We start from the raw sequence: 19,351 nt of genomic DNA, 5'->3' as shown, positions 1-19,351 counted from the left end.
GCTGGCTTTTCTGGACCAGCCCCAGGCTCAGCGATTTTCCTGACAGCCACGCAGCTGCAGCAGGCTCTCCACATGCCCATGCAGTTGAGATGATGTACAGCTCCAAACAGCACAGATGGAAATTCAGGAGTTGTAGCTTTAGGTTGCTTATATTGTTCCTGTATCATCCGAAGTCAGTAAGAAGCGGGAGGTGTGAGGGAGCAGCTAGGATTTGGCCAAAGACACCTGGGCAGGGCTTCTGGGGTCTGGGTGGGTGACACCACTTCCTATGCTGGTGACCTAGTGAAGGACATGGCTCTTCTTTGTTATAGCTGCCTGACACCTTGGAAACAGAGTTTTCATCCCATTTGGTTAACTGCTTCCACTACATTTCTCTCAGTTTTTCTTGAGGCCATGGATGGGTGAGCTGCTTTGTAGACGAGAGATGTGCTTAGCTCCCATAGGAGGTAAAACACAATAATCTAAGAGCTCTCTAAATTGCCAGATTCTTCATTTGAGAGGAAAAAAAATGATACAAATGCTCATTCCCAAGCATGCACCCAAGGGCAAAAAAATACAAATCCCAAATAAGGATATGTTGGGGATTGGGGAGGTGTTTGTCATGAATTCCCAGTTAAAATTGATATGACTGCACTTTCAAGCTTATGTGGGCTGTGTTTTAGACAAAGGAGGTAATTTAAACATTAGTCACCATATTGTGGAAAGCACTGGAAAAAATAATTTAGTGTTTAGTGTTGAATCTCCTAAATTATAACCTAGATTTGAGGACAGACTGAAGTCAGCATGAAGTTGAGCATTTTTTTTTGAGGGCTTTGGAGGACTGACTAGGTCTGCAAGTCATTTAGACCTATGCTTTTTATTAAGCTGGCTATTTTTAAAAGGTAGCTTGCTGTGGTAGAATTAGTATCTAATAAGCACTTCTAAAGAAAATCAAACATATAAATTCCACTTTATTAAAAGCCCGGGTATAGTTGTTCTGTCTTGTTATTTACACTTAACTGTTATGTGGATACTGTTACTTGACAAGACAGCTTTAGGAAAGCTTAAAGAAAAGAAAAAAATCAGGTTACAACAAGGCATAACTGACAGAAATGATCAACGTCACTGAAGGTAATGTATAAGGAGGTCCTGTATATAAGACAGTAGTTTTCCTATCACTTGTGAGTAGCCAAGCAGTGGCAAGATGGGATTCCTGCCTACCAAACTTGATCATTTACACATGCTGAGCTACCACTTGCGTGTAGGCTAATCTATAATTTTTCTAGGACAACTGGCAGTGATCAGCCCTACAGGATTGTAAGACACCGGCCATACTTGGTACTGGGGGTTCCTCACCTGTTTGGGCTCTGATCGGGGGAGTTGTGGGCAGGTACGGACAGACGTGGCCTGTAGTCCAGTGATGGTCATATGCATGGGCTCTCCAGGTTTCTAAACCTTCTGCCTTTATGGGAGTGAGAATCATGTTTTTAAAAGTCTTTGGCAGTCAGAAGGTGAGATAAATTCCACAGTATTTTTCCCTTAGCTTTTTGTTTGGTTTTTGGTTTTGCTTTAATAGAATAAAATATTATCTGCCTGCACTTAAACTCTCTTTATAAATGCATTCGGTAGGGTTGCCACAGACCACAGGAATGAGACTATGAGCAGTGGTTGCCTTTGGGAGGTCTTGAAAACAACTAATCCTTTGTGGGTAGGAATACCAAAGCAGAGGGCAGCTTGTTTCTCTCCTAAAATGTCAGCACTGTTTATTTTAACACATAATGATGAAATCCCAAACCTTATTTAAATTTAAGAGGGGGGGACCTACGTTTGATTCGGCCAACTATCAAATAGCCAGTAAAGCAAGAACATAATTTTTCTTGCTTTTACCTGATCTAGTGCTTCATCGTAATCTAGTGCGCTGTGGGAGTGCAGAATGTGAGGATGTAAAAGTATTACGTAGCATATACCAAATGTAAAATGCTGATATGCACATTATATTAACTCTCCCCCTTTAAACTTAATGAAAACGTAGAATCTGTGACTCGTGAGCTAATATTCCCAGGCTAAATATAATGAAGTAAGGTGTTAAGTATTCTCTCGAGGTACTATTCTGTCAAGAAATACCGATATTCTCAGCATACTCCATTAGATATACCTCATCAAAGGGCATGAAGCCCAAAAAATACAAGCTGTTTAAAAACAGCCCATTTGACTGAAGAGCTCCTTTTCTGTCATTTTGCATACAAATGGAGCATCCACAGAAACTCTTTTCAATATTTTGTTAATGCTGAGACGACTGTCTCACACTGTTTGCATTTTAATGTTTGAATTATCACGAGTTTACAGCCTGTGTTTTTAGGACAAGAGAAGTAATGCATTTTTAACCTAAGAATTGGTTTGCAGAATGAGATGTTCGTATTAAGACTCCTGGAGGTGCATGGTACCTGAAATGCCATTACGCATCCTATCTTCTCTGGTTTGACGTTGCCATTTGCTCTCTTAAGCAGGCGGTCAACGCTGAAGTCTGCATTGTTTGATTGTCGTTAACATTCCCATGTTTGTCATAATTTGGTATGTTCAACTAAATGAAAACTAACATAATAAACTAGAGCAAAGAGAATGACTTAAGAAATAAAATGTTGTTGCCAGTCATCTGTTGGTATGTTAGCAAGCATGATGACCAGAGTATAGATTTGAAAACATTGCCGTGTTTCTTAAGGAGAAAGAAAAGTCATCTTCTTTTTGCAATGACTGCAGCAGATTCCATTTCTCATTGAGTAGTACTTAGTGATAATTTTGCTACCTCTATTTTGCCATGGACTGGCATGTGCAGAGGTTTGCAGTCTCTAGGCCATAGTGCTTGTCCTGGAAAGATTGTTGAAGCGCTGATTTGCCAACTGGTGTTGCCACAGGGCAGTGTATATGTTTCTACAAAACTGTGGGAAACGTAGTTGTATGTTATATTAGTGTATATAAGGCAGCCATTTCTGATGGTGTAGAAGTTGCAACAAGAAGCAAGCTTAAGAATGTTTTTGCTTTTCTATTGGAGTAAGCCAAAGCAAGGTTGGTAAGAAATTAATTATGTCTGTGATAAAAGGCTTGGGTCTAAGGAAAAAAGAAATGTATTTGGATTGTTCTTTTTTTCTGTGCTTTAAATTACATCTGCATTTGTTTTAGTTCAGATAACCCCTAGTGAAAGTCATGACTTGTTATATATGTTAAACGTTTGTCATCTTTCTGCATGAGTTGTCTAATTTATGAAAAGCAAATGCATTTAGCTTTCTGGCCCATCAACTGATTGCTCTCTAGAAATAAAGTGAAGCAAACAAACAGAACTGCAGACTACAATGGCAAAACCACTAAAAGATCAGGTTTTTGAAAGGAAGCTCTGACCAGTGGCTTTTCAGGGATGTAGTATCTGCTGCCAAAACCTGTATCCTGATTGATCAGCTAGGAAAAAGGAGTTAGTTTTGGAAATGAGAGGGGTGGGAAGAATTCCATCCATCCTTCTGTCCATCCTTCCTTCCAAGAATGAAGGTTTTGCAGCTTCTTCTTGTATCTCACACCAGAGTTTTTGAGCAATCCTTTAAGTTACAGAGATACGAAAACCCCAAACGCAACACCTGTATTAATACTGGTATTACATGCTCCCCTTGTTTATAGAGGGGGCTCATAAGCGCAGTTACCTTCTCGTGATCTTTTTCCATTGGGCTCAGCATCTTTTTAAGTTATGAATACAGTCCCTTTACTAAGGGGGAGAAGGACTAGGGATGGTGGGACTTGAAATGGAGTTCAGAGGAGAGACAAATCCGAAAAATCTTTTGGATTTGAGGTTCAGTGAAGCTTTAGGGAGTTAATGGCTGAGGGCTTCAGCTGCCGTTGTATGGTTATACACACCGGACAGCTGAGACTTGGCCAAAAAATCCTGCTTTCCATTGAATTTAATCCCATAACGCTAATTATTGAGATTATAATGTTTTCGTTCGTGATCGGTCTTTAGAGATGATGTATCAAATTGTACTCATTGCAGAAGCACGAAATACTGTAGCTTTAGCTTTAATAGTGTGTTTTCCCAGATATTAGTAATTATGGAAGGGTTATGTTGTATTGCTTGTGTCCTTTTTTTTTTTTTTTTTTTTTTATGGGTAAAATACTTGGAAAGGGAATGAATAAAAGGAGAATTTAAAGAATGAATGGTTTTTGCTGGGCATGTTGCTCACAGCGAAGAGCAGACTAATTCATTTCCCTAATAAGGCTGCGCTGGAAGTTGGAATGTTTTGAATTGCATTGAATGTCACAAAAGTATTCATCGGAGAGGAACGGCTTGTGGTATGTTTAGAGAGCAAATTTGATCATGTTTGGTCGAAAAGAACTGTTTACACAGGCTAAATATAGCTTTTTTTTTTTTATGAAAGAATAAACGACTTTGATGTAGAAGCCTGTGCAAAAACTTTGTGCACTTTCATTTTCAGCATTAGGCTGTCAGTAAGTGATGGCTGCTGCTTCCATTTTTGTTGTCTATAATAATTCATGTGAAGCTCAAAACTGTAACCATTTGCCAAGGTCTTTCGTGTGAGTTGTTTATAATAAGCATTTATACCAAGCTTTTATGTCTTTGCTTTGTTTGTATGTTATTGAAAATATTGCATAAACTTATATATGCTGAACTGCTAGTTTTAAATCCTACTTCAAGCCATCCTGCTTTTCTAGTAAGTAGTAACAGGGCAAGTGTGTCATCTCATTTTGAAAGCCTTTATCAACAGTTATTCATACATTCAACGTGACCAATCCAGCATGAAATCCTAATGTGTTTAATTGCTAGGTGGCAAGCGAAGTGCTAACAGCTAAGGAAATGTACAAGATTCTGCAGTTTAATTATTCTTTTGCTATGCAATTTGGTAGTATCTATCAAATCCTAAGGGAAATAGCCCTGAAAGAAGTATTTTCTTAAATGTATGTGTTGGACGTGTTTTGCTTTTCAGCTTGAAGTGTGCATTTCCTTTTGTACTGTCTTGTCTAACCACCATGCATTTTTCACATTCAGATCTTGGTGGCTCAGTTTGCTGGGTGAGCATTTTCTTTATACGATGCAGGATAAATCACAGATTTTAGGCTGATTATGGTCTGAAGTCATCAAGGCCAAGTTAAACTGTTTGAAGTATGTCTGGGGCACACAAATTAATGTCCTTGTTTCAAGTATGTTTGGGGAAAATAAAGCAATGTGCTGTCCCACTCCAATGTTAAAACAACGTTGGGAACGTTTCGGTTATCAAACCTTTTTTTTACCCTTTTTTTCTTTTTCTTCTTTTTGTATGATATTTTTAAAGATGAATTTTGAAGAGTGTGTTTTCACATCATCTGGAAATACTGGTTTAAAATCATTTTTGCTCAGTGCTGTATTGATGAATGCAGAGCAATCTCATCCGTTGCAAACTCAAATTTGATTATTTTGTAAAAACAAAACAAAAAAATTAAGTATGTTCCTTTTATGAGATGGGAACTTCAAGGTCCAGCACTAGCAAAGAGAAGTTTTTTTTCTCAAGCGTGAAATATGGTTGTTGCCTTGAATAATGAATGTCTTTCTACTGCTTACTGTTAGGTCAGGTTAATAAATACACAAAACGTTCCAAGTTACTTTATTAAAAAATGTATGCCTAAGATACGGAGCGAGATGCATGTTTCCTTCTAACTCTGGTCTTAAAAAAAAAAAAAAAAAAAAAGAAAAGTTTCCGTATGTGTTACCTTTTTTTTTTCCTTCTTGTTGCCTTTGTTGCTGCAAATTGACAACTCTGCAATTAGGAGTGATTAATGATGCACCCCAGTGCTTTGGAGGGCTGGAGGTCAGCCTTCTCATAAGCTGCACACTGTGAGAACGGGGAGAATGGACCTGTTCCTCAGAGCAGGCAAAACCCTCTCTCTGTTGATGCGGACGTAATGTGTGTCAGCAGCGATGCGCAAATGGTACAGGCGAGGTGCAGAAGATGATCTTTTCATGCGCTTTTTCTTTTTTCCTTCTGCCAACATAGGATGTGGATTATATGCATCTCCCTTTTTGTAAGTTAGTTACTGAACCTGCAGTGGGATTGCTATTGCTGGAATCTGATGAGCCCTGAGGGCTAAAAGGCTTTGGGGGAAGGAGTAAACGTTTTGAACGTAATTAGTAAAAAGAAAGAAGGAAAAAAGAGGAGGAAAAAAGGAAAAAAAAAAAAAAAAGGAAAATAAAAAAGAAAGGAGTTGTTAACTGGACCAACAGTGCCTAATTCAAATCTAGCTCTCCATGTTTTTCTGGTAGAAATAGAAAAACTGGTTTATACAATAGAGGTGTTTTAAATTGTAGCGTCTGTTAGCTGATCTCCAATTAAACAAACCTTTTTGCCTCCTAGGCAAATTGTCTTTTGGAAATGACAATCCAGCTTCAGTTCTTCAAAACCCTATTTAGAAGATTTGTCGGAAATCGGGGTGTGTGATTTCAGGCAGGATATGATTGCTGATTCTTGGGTCATTAAGGGTGCCAGCTTTTCTGAGCAGCTACCAAATATGGCCAGAAATGTTTTGAAATGTGGCAGGAAGCCACTTTTCTACTGAAACAGCATGAAAAGCCTCAAATGTATCAGCAGCAATGTTTGCAGACAAAATGTTACTGTGTCAGATTTTTTGCTGGTGTTTTTTATTTTTTTTAAATTTTTTGTGTGTGTGTGTATTTTTGCATATAAGTATATGCAAATCTGAAAAAAAAACAATTAAGTGAGATGCCTTTGCCCATAACATGTTGCCAGTTCACTTTAGGTATAACAAAATCTGTCGATTCTTTATCTTCTTCATCCTTTCCATTGCGATACTTCCTTTCCTTCCCACCACCCCATAGTAGTTTCAATGCACCCATTGTTTGGAAGAAGGTTTTTTTGCCATCTGCTGTGACGTTCAAGTGACATTAACCTTACCTTTGAAGACCAAAGACTGTGCAAAAAGTTTCTGTATAATTTAACTTGCTAAGTCCTTCAGAAGGATTTTTGTTGTTGTTCTAAAAGGAAGCTTTCTGTTTTAAACAGCTTATAACCTTTATTCAGGCTTAAAATGCAGTTTATCTGATCAGAGCTTTTGAGTTATGTGACATAGTTTCTTATGAAAGGATGGAAAACAATAAGCAAATTGGAGCTGAAGTCTCCTAACTGGTGGTATGGTATTATGAATTTATAAATCAAATAGTACTTGATGATAGATGCTAGAGTTCCTAATGCTACAACCATGTCGTAGGTTTAACTTGAATGCTTCTTGTTTCCTTTAGAGGAAACAAAATGAAATATTTTATATATCTGTGGGTGGACGTGGTGAGTTGGAAGAGGGAAATGCTTAAATATTAAAGAACATAGTTTTTCTGATTATGTGTATGTTTTTCCTCTTCCAGAGTGGCTTCTGTACCAAAACCCGATCTTATTCATGTACCAAAGGTATGTTCATCATCACAGCCAAGAACTGTAGCATGTGGCACTAACTGTTACCCATCTGTCAAACCCTGTTGTTGATAAGCACTGTCATTCAAACTTTCCTTTCAATATAACGTGCTTGATTTCCATGTGTTACATTGAGTATTACAGCATTTGAATCTGAGTGATTCCACGCACCCCCACACCCCCCAAAAAAAGAAGCATTGAGAAACCTGGCAAATTATTATCCACGCACAAAAAAAAAAAAAAAAAAAAGTGAATGAATGTTATCTTCCAATTCTCAGGACATTTCTTTTTAGAAAGATATTGCTGAAGTTTTTCCTCTGTCCCTAAGAGAGTAACAGTAGTAGGGGTTTGAGGGGGAGGGGGTTGGGCTTGGCTGGTTTGTTTGTTTTTAATGGGCACTGGAATCTTCCTTTGTATTTGAAAGAAGCTTATCTAAATATTAGAGTTTCAGAGACCAGTTCCCCTCACTTTCCTTAGAGGCCTGGGGAATTATTTGTTCTTGAGTTCTTCTAATGTTATGTTCTCAAGCAATAGTTTCAAACCCCCCTTTTTGATAAGAAGGCTGTTTGCAAACCTGAAAATGCTTCCAAATGGCCTGTACTTGAAAATCCTCTCCAGTGGACATAAATAATGTGTAGTATATTACTGTTCTACTGACCATGATTTGAAGGGCCATGGTTTGGGAACCACCATGTTAAAACATATCTCCCGGGCTTGGGGGGGAAATCACATTTTTTTGAGTGTTTTGATCTGACAAGGGTGTATGAAGATGTTGCGGCACATTGATGGAACGCAACTGGAAAAGCTCACTGTGTCCCGAAACACTGGCCTCTAATAAATGAGCTCTGGGGCTCTGGTTCTGCTCTTAAGGGCCGTATGAACAGATCAGTATATACAGCGTGTGTGTACACACGCACATGCCGTTTGTGTATAGGGAATGTGCATATCTCAAATTGGGTTTGAGAGGTGGAACGCGGATTTTTATAAAAAACACTGATTTTTTCCACATGAGTTACCCGGTAGGTTTTGCAACAGAGTGGTTCTTCAGTTTGTCTTGAATTTGATTTGTGGGGTGTCTGTTTTGGGTATGATGAGAAGAGTTAGCATCGTGGGATTTCATATTGATTGTGCATGCTTGGATCATTCCCTTTCCTAAAATGCATGGCTTGGTTTTTTTCCCTTACATTTCGCGGCTGCAGTCTCAGTAAAGCTTGCTTCTGTGCTTCTTGGTTTCATGCTAGGTGGGTTATCTCCCCTGAGAGCAGCGAAAATACCTGCTGAGGAACGTGCATGCGTTTGGCGTGGTTTTGTGTGTTTCTTTTTTGTTTTTCATCTCGCATAGGGAGAACCTACAGAAGTAGTTAAGCCTGTGCCCATTGCCTCTGCTGTTGCGCCCAAAGTCACTGCCACGGCGAGCGTGGCTTACAATAAGACACCGAGGCCGTTTGGAGCAGTAACCACCTCCAAAGTCACGTCCATCCCATCACCATCCTCCGCCTTCACCCCGGCCCAGGCAGCAGCCCTGTCCCCCACGGCTGCCGCCCCAGCCCCGTTTGCCGCGCCCGGACTGCATGTTAACGCCAAGCCTAACGCTGAGCAGTGGTCGCCCACGCCGAGCGCTGCTAAACCTGCAGTTAATGTCCCATGGCAGCCCACCACGCACAATGCCGCCCCGAGCGCCTCTGCCGGCGACGGCGCCCAGGATGTAGCCGAGGGGCCGCGACGAGGATTCAGAGAAAACCAGGGGGAGAGTAAACAGCAAAATGGGTAGGTGGGATTTTTTTTTTGCTGTGAGGGTCTTTCCTCGCAGGAAAAAAGCTGGGCTTGTTTAAGGACTAAGTAAAACACAGCTTGGAGGAGTCGTTTAATCCTCAGAAACGGATCTCTGAGGATGGACTCGCATCTTAAAAGGGATGCTTTGAAGGGCCAAGCCAGACTTCCAGTGATCATTTTTCTCAGGAAAAATGACCAGTTTATAGAGTGTCACAGCTAAATTGAATCGGGACCACAAAATGCTTTACACAATGGGTTGTATTAACAATGTGTTCTGGGCCTTACAACAAGCCCGGTGTTAATTTCGATGTCCATGTCTCACTGTGTATTTTGACTCCCAATATGGTGACTCAAAGCAGCAGGCACTCAAAAATGCAGAGCTATCAAGAAGGGCTGGTGGTGCTGCAGTGGCTGGGAATGAGATGCTCTGAAAGACCAACTGTGGCCCCGGCAGGACTGGCGGAGAAAAGACCCAGAAGGGAGGCAAAGGGGCAGATGTTGCATTAATTCTTTGCGCAACACACAAGTAACGTCAAGATGCGTTCAAGGAAGCTGGTGGGGTAGAGCAGATTTTTTTGCAGCGTTATAATGTAAATACCTCAACTTTAAATGTTACCTTTACCCTAAAAAAGCAACACAGATTTAAAATTTGAGTCATTTTCATATTCAAATAATTGTTTATGTTAAAGCAGATATCAGAGGCCTAATATTTAAGGGACTGTAAGGCTGCATAAAAGGCTTATACTATATCTGGTGTAGCATCTCGTCTAGTAAACAATAAATTAGTAAATTAAACTGAGCACAGCAGCAATCCTGGGTACTTGGACCTGCACCGCTGCCCTGTTTCAGTGGTATGCTTTTGGCCGGGGCAGCCTCGGGCTCTCCCAGAAATTCCTGGGCAGGGCTTGGGAGCTGCAGTGCCCCAGGGACGGGTTCCCAGCGGCTGCTGTGCCGTGGGGAGAGGAGGCGGCTGGGCGTGAGCAGTCCCATGCCAGTTGGCCTCCATGTCCAGCAGCAGCGTCTGGCAGATTGAATTAAGTATTAAAAAGAGCAGGAGGGGAAATGTAGGTTTCTTCGATCTTAGGAATGTCAAACCTGTGCTTAAAACTTAAAAACTGTGGTTACTGTTTCCCATCCCTCAAAGGAAAGGGGCTGGAGGAATAGGCCTAGTGCCTCTCTCCTCTGATATTCTCTATATAAAGTATATGAAGAACCCTACAGAAAGGTAAATATCCGTATCAACTAAAACAGAGAACAAACTGCAGTTTCAGTTGAGCTGCTCATGGAGGAAAAAAACTTCTTTAGGTACCTATTCCCTTTATATTGCAGTGCGAATATTTTCCATATGTGGACTCACATAATGCAGTCCGTATGCATTTTATATCACACCGTTGTCATGGTAACTTCCAGTCCTTTCTTAAACAGCTGATGGCAGGAGTCCACGCTGCATAGAAGCAGGATAAAGTCGGGAGATCCCAAGGACTTGCTCGGTGCTGGTAGCCTTGTTGAATACACTTTGGCAAACCGTCTCTTACCTTTCCAGGAATACTGTTTTAGCAAATAACTGTATAAGGACTATTCAAAAGCAGCAATTAGTACTGAAAAAGAGGAACAATAGCAACAAAATTAAGTCTTCTGGAAGGAAGTGCTGCAGGCGTTGAGTAAGCCCTTGACAATCAAGATAGGATGACTGGGTGAGCACTGTAAGGTGCCCTACCTTACACTTAGGGGATGAATAATACCCACTGAAGGGTATCAGCTGACAGGTGAAGAAATCCCTGTCTCTCTGCCAACCTTGCAGATCAAGTTTGGGAAAGCTTGAAAACATTTAGAGCTGTAAAAACCTACTTTATTTTGCCATCTCTCTTACAACAGTGAGTTTGGGCTGTCTAACTGTCTTACAGTTCTAAGGTAGAAAACAGAAACAAGCAAACAAAAAACCCTGAAGTGATTATATTGGTCTGCTGCTACAATACTTAGTTTTACTTAGAAAAATTTCTACATACTTGGAATAATTTCTACAATGATGCTTAACCATCTTCCCATTTAAAATGGAATCAGTTACATTTATGAAGTATCAGAAACATTGGTGTTTGGAATAATTGATCAGTCTGAAATAAATTCCATTTTGTATTATTCATTTTCTCAAAAAAAAAAAAAGAGAACTTCTATGTTGTTCATAGATAGCACTGCTGAGCAAATGCAGTTCTTCAGACATGCACCTTGTTGTGATCATAATTTCCTCCCTTCCTCCTGGCTCCCCTCAAACTACATTCAGGATATAGTATTTGGCTTCACTTGAGGATGGGGAAGGAAGTTTTGTTTCCCTTATTTAGTCCTGCCTTAGAAAGAAAGCAATTTGCCTTCACTAGGCTGCGTGCAAATTACGCTTTTATCAAGACCTTCTTGCCACCTCTTGCATGAGAATGTGCCTGCTGCTTAAGACAGGTAAGATGTCCACAGACTTCACTCAGTTTAAGCTCAGCTGGGCTAAATTTCTCCCTTGTAGGTTCTCTTGGTGATTGTAAGTTTGACTTACGTGATACATGGCTTTACCAGAGCTTGGATTTGGAAACTCCTGTAATATTTCGAGAAGCAAAGAATGTATTAACACATCAAATACTTCTTTCTTTTTTTTTTTTTTTTTCCCTTGCAGATAACAACAGTGACAAAGTTAGTACCGACAGCACTGGAGTTGAATTATGGTCGTTTTTCCTATTGGAATAACCAGCATGTATTCTTGTTTTGCAAAATTATAGCTCTTGCAGAGTTTTATATTTAAATTTTGCAAAACAGCTTCCGCTTTTCTTAGTAACTTCTTAGGCGTAGTAAATGGTTCTGTCTGCATTGGACATGATGTGATCTTGCTTTTCACTGTGTTAAATTTTGCAGCTTTTTTTTATTCCACAAAACATTTGTGTGGTGTTTGTGCATATTGATAAATTCTTGGTGCACCTATGGCTAATTGGTGTTAGTAATACAGCTAGTGAATGGTGAAATACAGTATAAAAGCAAAAAATGGTTTGAAGACTATGGAATGAAGGGCCAGATACTGAGTTCATACAACAAAAATAAGAGTAACATCCATATACTGCGATTTGTACGTGTTAGGGATGATAAATATGATTGAGGTTTTATTGGCTTGTCTTTTCTCCCCTTGCCTCAAAGCTGAGTTAAGGGAGAGGCTGTCTCGTTGGACTTTCCTTTGTCTCTGGCACCACCTTGTTGCCTCAAGGAGTCATTACCAGTAGACTCTTAAGCCTTAAATAAAGGGACCAGTAGGACCCACAAGAGAAGTCAGTGGGTTATTTTGTTTATGATACCACTTTCAACAAACGTGAAAGACTACTTATTTCACTGTGGTAGTTGCTAGAATGCAGTCAACTGCATGTAAATATATTTCCATGTAGTTCTACACCTTTAATTACTGCTTTAATCTTCAGATTTTATTTTTGCTATTAACTGTTTTGGTGCTTTACTTCATTTTTCTCTGTACATCTTGTACTCCATCCTGGAAATACCACTGTCTTTGTTTCTGTACCTCTCCCTCATTTAGTAACTTTGATATGTGATACACGTACTTCACTAATGCTGTATGTCAATAAATTCAATCTTTTGATATAATTTTGTATGATACCTTTTGCATAATTCTTTCAAGTATTAAGTATTCTTTTAAGCTTAAGTATTTACTAATGCATTCCATTGAGTGAGCCTAATTCTTACTTGTTGACAATTAATAATTTACATCATTCTCATTCGTATTTTCCACCTTTCTTCACCAGAAATACTTTGGACATTAAAAGTGCAGTAGGGAAGTAGTGGCAAAAGTAAAAGTAACTTTTAAAGTTTTGTTGGTTCTTTTTTTTTTAATTTTTATTAGAATTGTTATGCTTTAGGATGTAGTTTTGCACAATTACTCTCCTATAAATTACGTAAAAATGAATGCACATTTAAAGGGTCTTAAAGATTAATGCTTTGGGATAACAAATGCAGAATTTAGGAGTAATACATATAGTATGAATCTTCTGTTCCCTTTTCCTAAACTGATCAGTGCCATTGCATGTTCTTTATGTTAGTTACTGAAAGCAAAGCTTTAAAATCCTGTATTCTTGCAAGTCTGCTGGTGCAGGGATTGATAATAGCATGTAGGTTACTGTGGGGAAAATTTCCAGATGAAATGATCACCCCACTTTTTTGACTTTCAGAGAGGATATCGAGCATCGATATCTCTACGTTATGCTCCAGAACGTTCCTACCTACACTTTCAAATGGCCTGGTTCTGATCCAGGCTTTGCCAAGTGCAAAAGACTTGGCATGTACTGGGTGGCTCTTGCACACAGCTAGTGCTTTGCCTCTTGCGAACCAAGGGGAGAATTTGTCGAGGGGCACCTGATCTGAACTAAGTAGATTACCCTGCTTTACTAAAATAAATTCCCCTCTCATCCCTGTAAGGAAATCCCTGTGAGTTTAAGTATGGGAGTTCTGTGCTGCAGTTTTGGTAGTAGAATGAGAATATCATTATTAATTGGATTTCCGTGCCCTTTCCCACAAAACTAATTCAATAGAATAATTAGCTACACTTCCGCTTCAACTTCCTGACTTTATTTCTTGTTTTCTTTTTCTCCTTTTCCTGTTTATGCTGGGAAAACTTTCTCTTGCTGTCTTACTCTGTCATCTCCAAGGAAAAACCCACCCAAACGGTAAAGGTTTAAATGTGTAAATATCTTGATAATACTATCTTTTACTGTTTCAAATGTTCCAGCAGTGAAACAAGGAAAAATATTTCTCTTGGGTTAGAATAATTAAAAAGCTGTGTTTGGTTCAGAGAACTGAATCTATGTAGAGCTCACGACTGCACATCTGCATCCAAATGCAGAAGCTGCCTTTAAATGCTGTGCAAAGTCCATGTCTTTGTAGCTCTCCCAACCCAGGTGGTCTCTGAAGCTTTTCACTCACTACTCTCTCCTCTCCTTGATGCAGCCCCCCGCGGAAGCACATTGTGGATACCTATACAGAGTTTTATCACACACCCACCCACAGCGATGCCAGCAAGAAGCGACTGATTGAAGACACCGAAGACTGGCATCCCCGGACAGGCACCACCCAGTCCCGCTCTTTCCGCATCCTTGCCCAAATCACTGGCACTGATCACAGTGAGTAGTTTGATGTAAATGAAATAAAAGTAATGGTCTTGGACAGATAGGTGTTTTTAAAAGCTGGGGGTCGGGGGAAATAGTAAAAGGATTCAGTCGCATCTCTTGCATTTTTCTCTCTTGGATAATAAATCTGGTAGGCAGAAGTTTGGTGAGCTCTTTAAAAGAAAAAAGGTTGAGAAGACTATAGTAGGAAAATATTTTTGTAAAACTCCTGCAATTGCTAGATCGCTCAGCACATATATATTACTGGACATTATTCCTCATCGAGTTGAATATTAATACATTCTAGATAAATCTTAAAATTTCTATTTCTGCTTCCAAAGACATTGGCAGGATATGGATTTGTTGTTTCTTTTCCTTCCTGTATCACCAAAATGGTGACATTCCTGTTCAGATGTAATGCTCCAGAAAAATTAAGGTGTTTTCAGGCATGTAGAAAATCTTTGACAGTGATACAGAGGTATGTGATCTGCAGTGATTTAACCGATCAGAAGCATAAATCCATAGTTCCTCGGTTTATTCCCAGGTCATGTTTCCATCCTCTACTTATGCTATGGTGTGATTACATGTACTTTGGGCTGGAACAGATGATGTGGAGAAGTCATTCGCAGTCATATAATTTTATGGTAAAACTTCAATTTCATATTATGCTGCCAGTTATAATTCATTGGCTGAGATCTCTAATGTTGTGTAAAAGCCATCAGAAGTGTCATCAGGAGATTTGAGCTCAGTCATGTTCAGACTGAGGCAGCTAATGTAGAGGGGATTACTTCATTCTTCTGCTTTTCACAGCCAGTGCTACAATAAAGAAGGCAGCGAGGAAATTGGATCCCCTCCCCGGGGACAGATTTGATTAAATCAACTATCAATTCTCTGGCACAATTACTCTAGAAGCTAATTATAACATCTCCCCAAATAAGGATTATTGTCCATGTGTGATAAATATTCTCAACTTGGACAGTTACCTGATTGTTTTGTGGTTCTGCGTTGTGCTGGTCTATTAATGGATCATTGCCTATCTTTGGATTCTCTTCATTAATCCTTGTAAGGGCAGAATATGAGACCTGAACATTAAATAACATGTCATCCAGTACTGATGAATTAATCATGTTGACAAATACTGTAAGAAAGCGACTGCAACTAGATTTGACAAACTTAAAATCAGGGCTGGGAATTTACTTTATCCCAACTGCAGTCCTCTAGCACCTTGATGGGTCACAGCCTGGCTGCAAACAGACGTTTTGATTATCACCTGATATAAGCTCACTGGATGTTCGTCCAAAAGAAATGCCTCCCAACTTCCATTCATCTTCCCCTTCTCAACTGGCCTTTCTGAATGCCAACGTGGAGAGTGGGCCAAGGGGAAGGGCAGAGCCACCTTTCATCAATCCTGCTGGCAAAGGGGCTATTATAGACATAGCTTATTTCTCTTGGGTGTATTTAGAATTGAGGAGTCCTAACGAGCCTTGTTGTAATTTCCCACTGTGGTGAATGCATTGGCACAGGAGAGAATCTCAGTGTATGGTGGTACAGTGTCTTTAGTGCCTTAGAAAATAAAAAAAATTTCTCTTTTCTTGCAGTGAAAGAACCAGAACATGAAGCTGCAAAGAAAACTAAGTAAGTTGATGTTTTACATTTTTATTACTTTAATACGTTGCATGTCTTAATTCTTAACTGATAGTGTTTGGTGCATTTGTTTGACATCTGTGTGTTTTTAAAACATTGCTTCTTTTTTTGCCTTCTACTTCAGCATGTAAAAATTAAGATCTTTTTCTGCATAGACCAACCTTTTTAAATCTGTTGGTGCAGTCCACTATTAATGTTTGTGCAGGACTTTGAGATCTTCCGTAGACTTGGACTGGTTTGGTTTTCTGTACAAGGTCAGCTTGTCGATGTGTTTTCCTTTTCCTAAATCTAACCAGGCATTTTTCATTTGCGAGCGTGGATCAGATTGCAAAGCATAGGTGGAAAGTATTACCGTACTGGACTGTGAACGAGGGTCAGCTGTCTCCTTGCTTTGGGATAAGCGTTGTCAAAGTGAGAACCAACCAGGGGGTAAATCTAATGGTTCTTGCAGTCAGTGGGTATTTTTCTACTGGCTTTGCATAACGCTGGATCCAGGTTTTTGACAGAGAGGAAGGCGATGTGTGGATAGGAATAGTGCATGGAGATTGCATGCTCGCTTGCGAAACTGCTTGAGACAAACTTCCTTTCTTTCTTTCTTTCTTTCATTCTTTCTTTCTTTCTTTCTTTCTCTCTCTCTTATTTTTCTTCTATCACTTCTTTCCACAGGGAAAAGGTTCCCATCCACGTCTTTAGCCCCAAATATACAAAATTACGTGACTGGCACCATGAAGTCTCAGCACGTGTTCTTAATGTCCAGTGATTTAACCCAAGTTGCAAAAGCAAAATACAAATACTTACTTCCTTTCTTCTTTTCCATCTGCTTTGGAGAAAAAAAAAAAAAAAAAAAGAAAACATGTTTAACTAGCCTTACTGCAAGAGAAATTCTAGCCTTTTCTATACTTTTCTAACACTTTCCTACTGATGTGTAAAAAATGAGATGAAAATGTTTTTGTGCTAATCACTAGTTGACAAAAAATATGTTTAAAACAGAACAACTTGGGTGACTGAATCTCCCAGCGTCGGGGAGGAGATGGCTGTTGCAGTTCTCTTTTTGCCTTAAAGGAGTCATTTGCATTGCTGAGTTTGAGTTACTGTAGGTTGTTAGAAAGCAGAAAATTATGAAGAAAAAACCAAGAAATTGTATGTATTTGATTTTGGGGCTAGGGGAAGAAGACGAAGAGGGACTGTATGCACTTATTTCAAGCTATTGTACTTACCGGGATGATTATCTTGGATTTCACTAGATTTTCAGCAGGTCAGTTTTAGAGTGGTTGTAAATGTTTTATGGAGTAGAGCAAGAAGACAGACTGCTTTTAAGCAAATAAAAGAGAAATTAGAAAAAAAAAAATCTGATGTTGCATATCGAAGTGTAAGCTCAATATAAAGATACTGCTGCTTAAACTAGTAACATGTTCATATTTTGGAAAACAGAAAAAATTGAGCAGAATGTTGCTGTGTACCTGTAAGAGCTTCAACACATCCTCTAACAAGAACAAGATAAGATGGTAGTATTTATTTATTTCAGAGTGAAGCTCATAGGCTTTCTTGTGTTTATAAAAGCTTCATGGCCCTATGGTTCTCCTGTAAAATAATGTATTATAGTAGCTACACATTCATTAATTTATGCTTTCTGAAGCTTGAAGAGTATTTTAATAAAAGTTGCTTTTATCTTAGCTCTGTCTGGTTTTTTTGGGGTGGTTTGGTTTTTGTTTTTTTTTTTGAGTCTCTCCGACTCCTTGAATAGTCTTCTCATGCACGGAGCTGTAATTTCATTGCATATTTGCAGATTACAGTAAGAGAAACAATTAAATCCCTGCTGCGTAGTAGAAACAAACTGAACTGTACAACGCTATCACAGTAGTAGAGTTCCTGATCATGTTAAAAAAGTGGTATGTGTTTGTGTTGTCAAAATCAACACGTGATTTGCAGAAATTAATAAAATAATTGATGTTTTGGGGGGTTACAGGAGTAAGAATTCTACGAAGTAAAACTTGCTCTCAGCTTTTGTAACATTTATTGAGTCACAGAAGTTTCAGACCTCAAAGGTGACTTGTAAAGCACATATAAAAGCTCAATCTTTCATAATTGCTTAATGAGAACCATTGCAATTGGCTTGTAGTTCATGCAGCTGACCTACATGCTTTTCTTATGGAATTGGTCCTGTGGACAGATTGATGTCCACTGCAAACACTTCTGCACACTTAGGGGACTTGGTTTTTTTTATTGCACAACTTGGAAAACTGAAGGGAATGGAGACCTTTGGAAGCATTTTGAGCTTGAGTTTCCTTTTCAGATGGTTTATACAGCTATGCAGTAGAGTAGTAGCTTACCATATTTGTCATTTTGTCTCTAGGAAAAGCCAAACAGAAAATGGAGACTTCAGGTAATAGCCAAGTTATCGAACACTAACAGTCACAGATGTGGATGCCTAACAATGCACAGCATAAAGTACAATTAGATTTGCACTGGTAATGATGAAGCAAGGCATATCACATCTTATACGCCTTTTGGGTTAACTCCCTAGGGACAATAGGGGAAAATATTCACTTTAATTTCACTAAAGACTGTTTTGATGAGAAGTGACAATCAGCTTGATTTTCCCTCCTCCCATTGCATAACTCAGTAGTGAGTACCGTGTTACTAAATCCAGGTGTGTTACTGAGTGCACATACGCCACAATATAATAATTTGGTAGAACACTGTGTATTAAAGTAGGAATGTGAAATAGTGTATTAAAATAGTTTTGCTGGGTTTAAAGGATTTTTTATGAATGGAAAGGAAGATGGGAGTTTCAGAGGACACCAAGCAATAAATGCCAGGAAAGGTTACCACTTAGACTCTCTTTAAAGTTTCCTTCATAAGAGCAGAATGGTTTGACCTTCAAGTATTTCTGTGTTTTGGAGATGTGCCTAGGTAATGAGAATATCTTCATGTTGGTATTTAACTTACCACTATGTTTATCTATCTTACCAGCTCTTATCCCTCTGGAGGGTGAGTTGCTTTAGCAAGAAATGGGAGAAAAAGCCTCTCTAAATAATTCAAAGTATAGAAGCCTTTGTTTTGATTAAAAGTAAACGTAGTCATACAGTCTTATCTATTGAGGATATGAGAATAGTGCGAGAAAGGCTACCAAAAATATTTGTTTCCTATAAATTCATAGTAACAAATCACTAGTTCAAAAAATGTTTTATGAATGTTTGAAATTAATTTCATTTACAGCTTTAAAGACGTCATCTCTTCACCCAGTATCCCCATTGCACAACATTTGTTGACACTAAATTTTGAACTTTGTTACTGTTTCCAAAACAATGAGCTGTTTTTCCATTTGCATGTGGATAATGTGCCCTAGCTCGTGTCTGTCCCAGC

General features: G+C 39.1%; 1 protein-coding gene across 7 annotated transcripts in view; it reads left to right on the top strand.

Moving 5' to 3' along the window:
• PDLIM5 (PDZ and LIM domain 5) overlaps positions 1-19,351 on the top strand; it is a 125,113-nt gene that overhangs the window by 62,766 nt on the left and 42,996 nt on the right. Inside the window, exons 3-8 of one of the 7 annotated variants that reach the window (XM_075708780.1) lie at positions 7,385-7,427; positions 11,860-11,876; positions 13,886-13,903; positions 14,184-14,356; positions 15,940-15,976; positions 16,652-16,745. In XM_075708780.1, the coding sequence (XP_075564895.1) occupies positions 7,385-7,427; positions 11,860-11,876; positions 13,886-13,903; positions 14,184-14,356; positions 15,940-15,976; positions 16,652-16,745 (382 nt within the window). Of the gene's footprint in view, positions 1-7,384; positions 7,428-8,772; positions 9,198-11,859; positions 11,877-13,885; positions 13,904-14,183; positions 14,357-15,939; positions 15,977-16,651; positions 16,746-18,338; positions 18,369-19,351 lie in introns of those variants that run through there. The other 6 variants (XM_075708779.1, XM_075708777.1, XM_075708773.1 and 3 more) reach the window with 6 other exon arrangements.

This window comes from Pelecanus crispus, chromosome 4 (assembly GCF_030463565.1).
Source record: "Pelecanus crispus isolate bPelCri1 chromosome 4, bPelCri1.pri, whole genome shotgun sequence".
NCBI classification, from domain to species: Eukaryota; Metazoa; Chordata; class Aves; order Pelecaniformes; family Pelecanidae; genus Pelecanus; species Pelecanus crispus.
The sequence above is the reverse complement of the archived record's forward strand: the minus strand, read 5'-3'. Positions and strand labels throughout refer to the sequence as shown.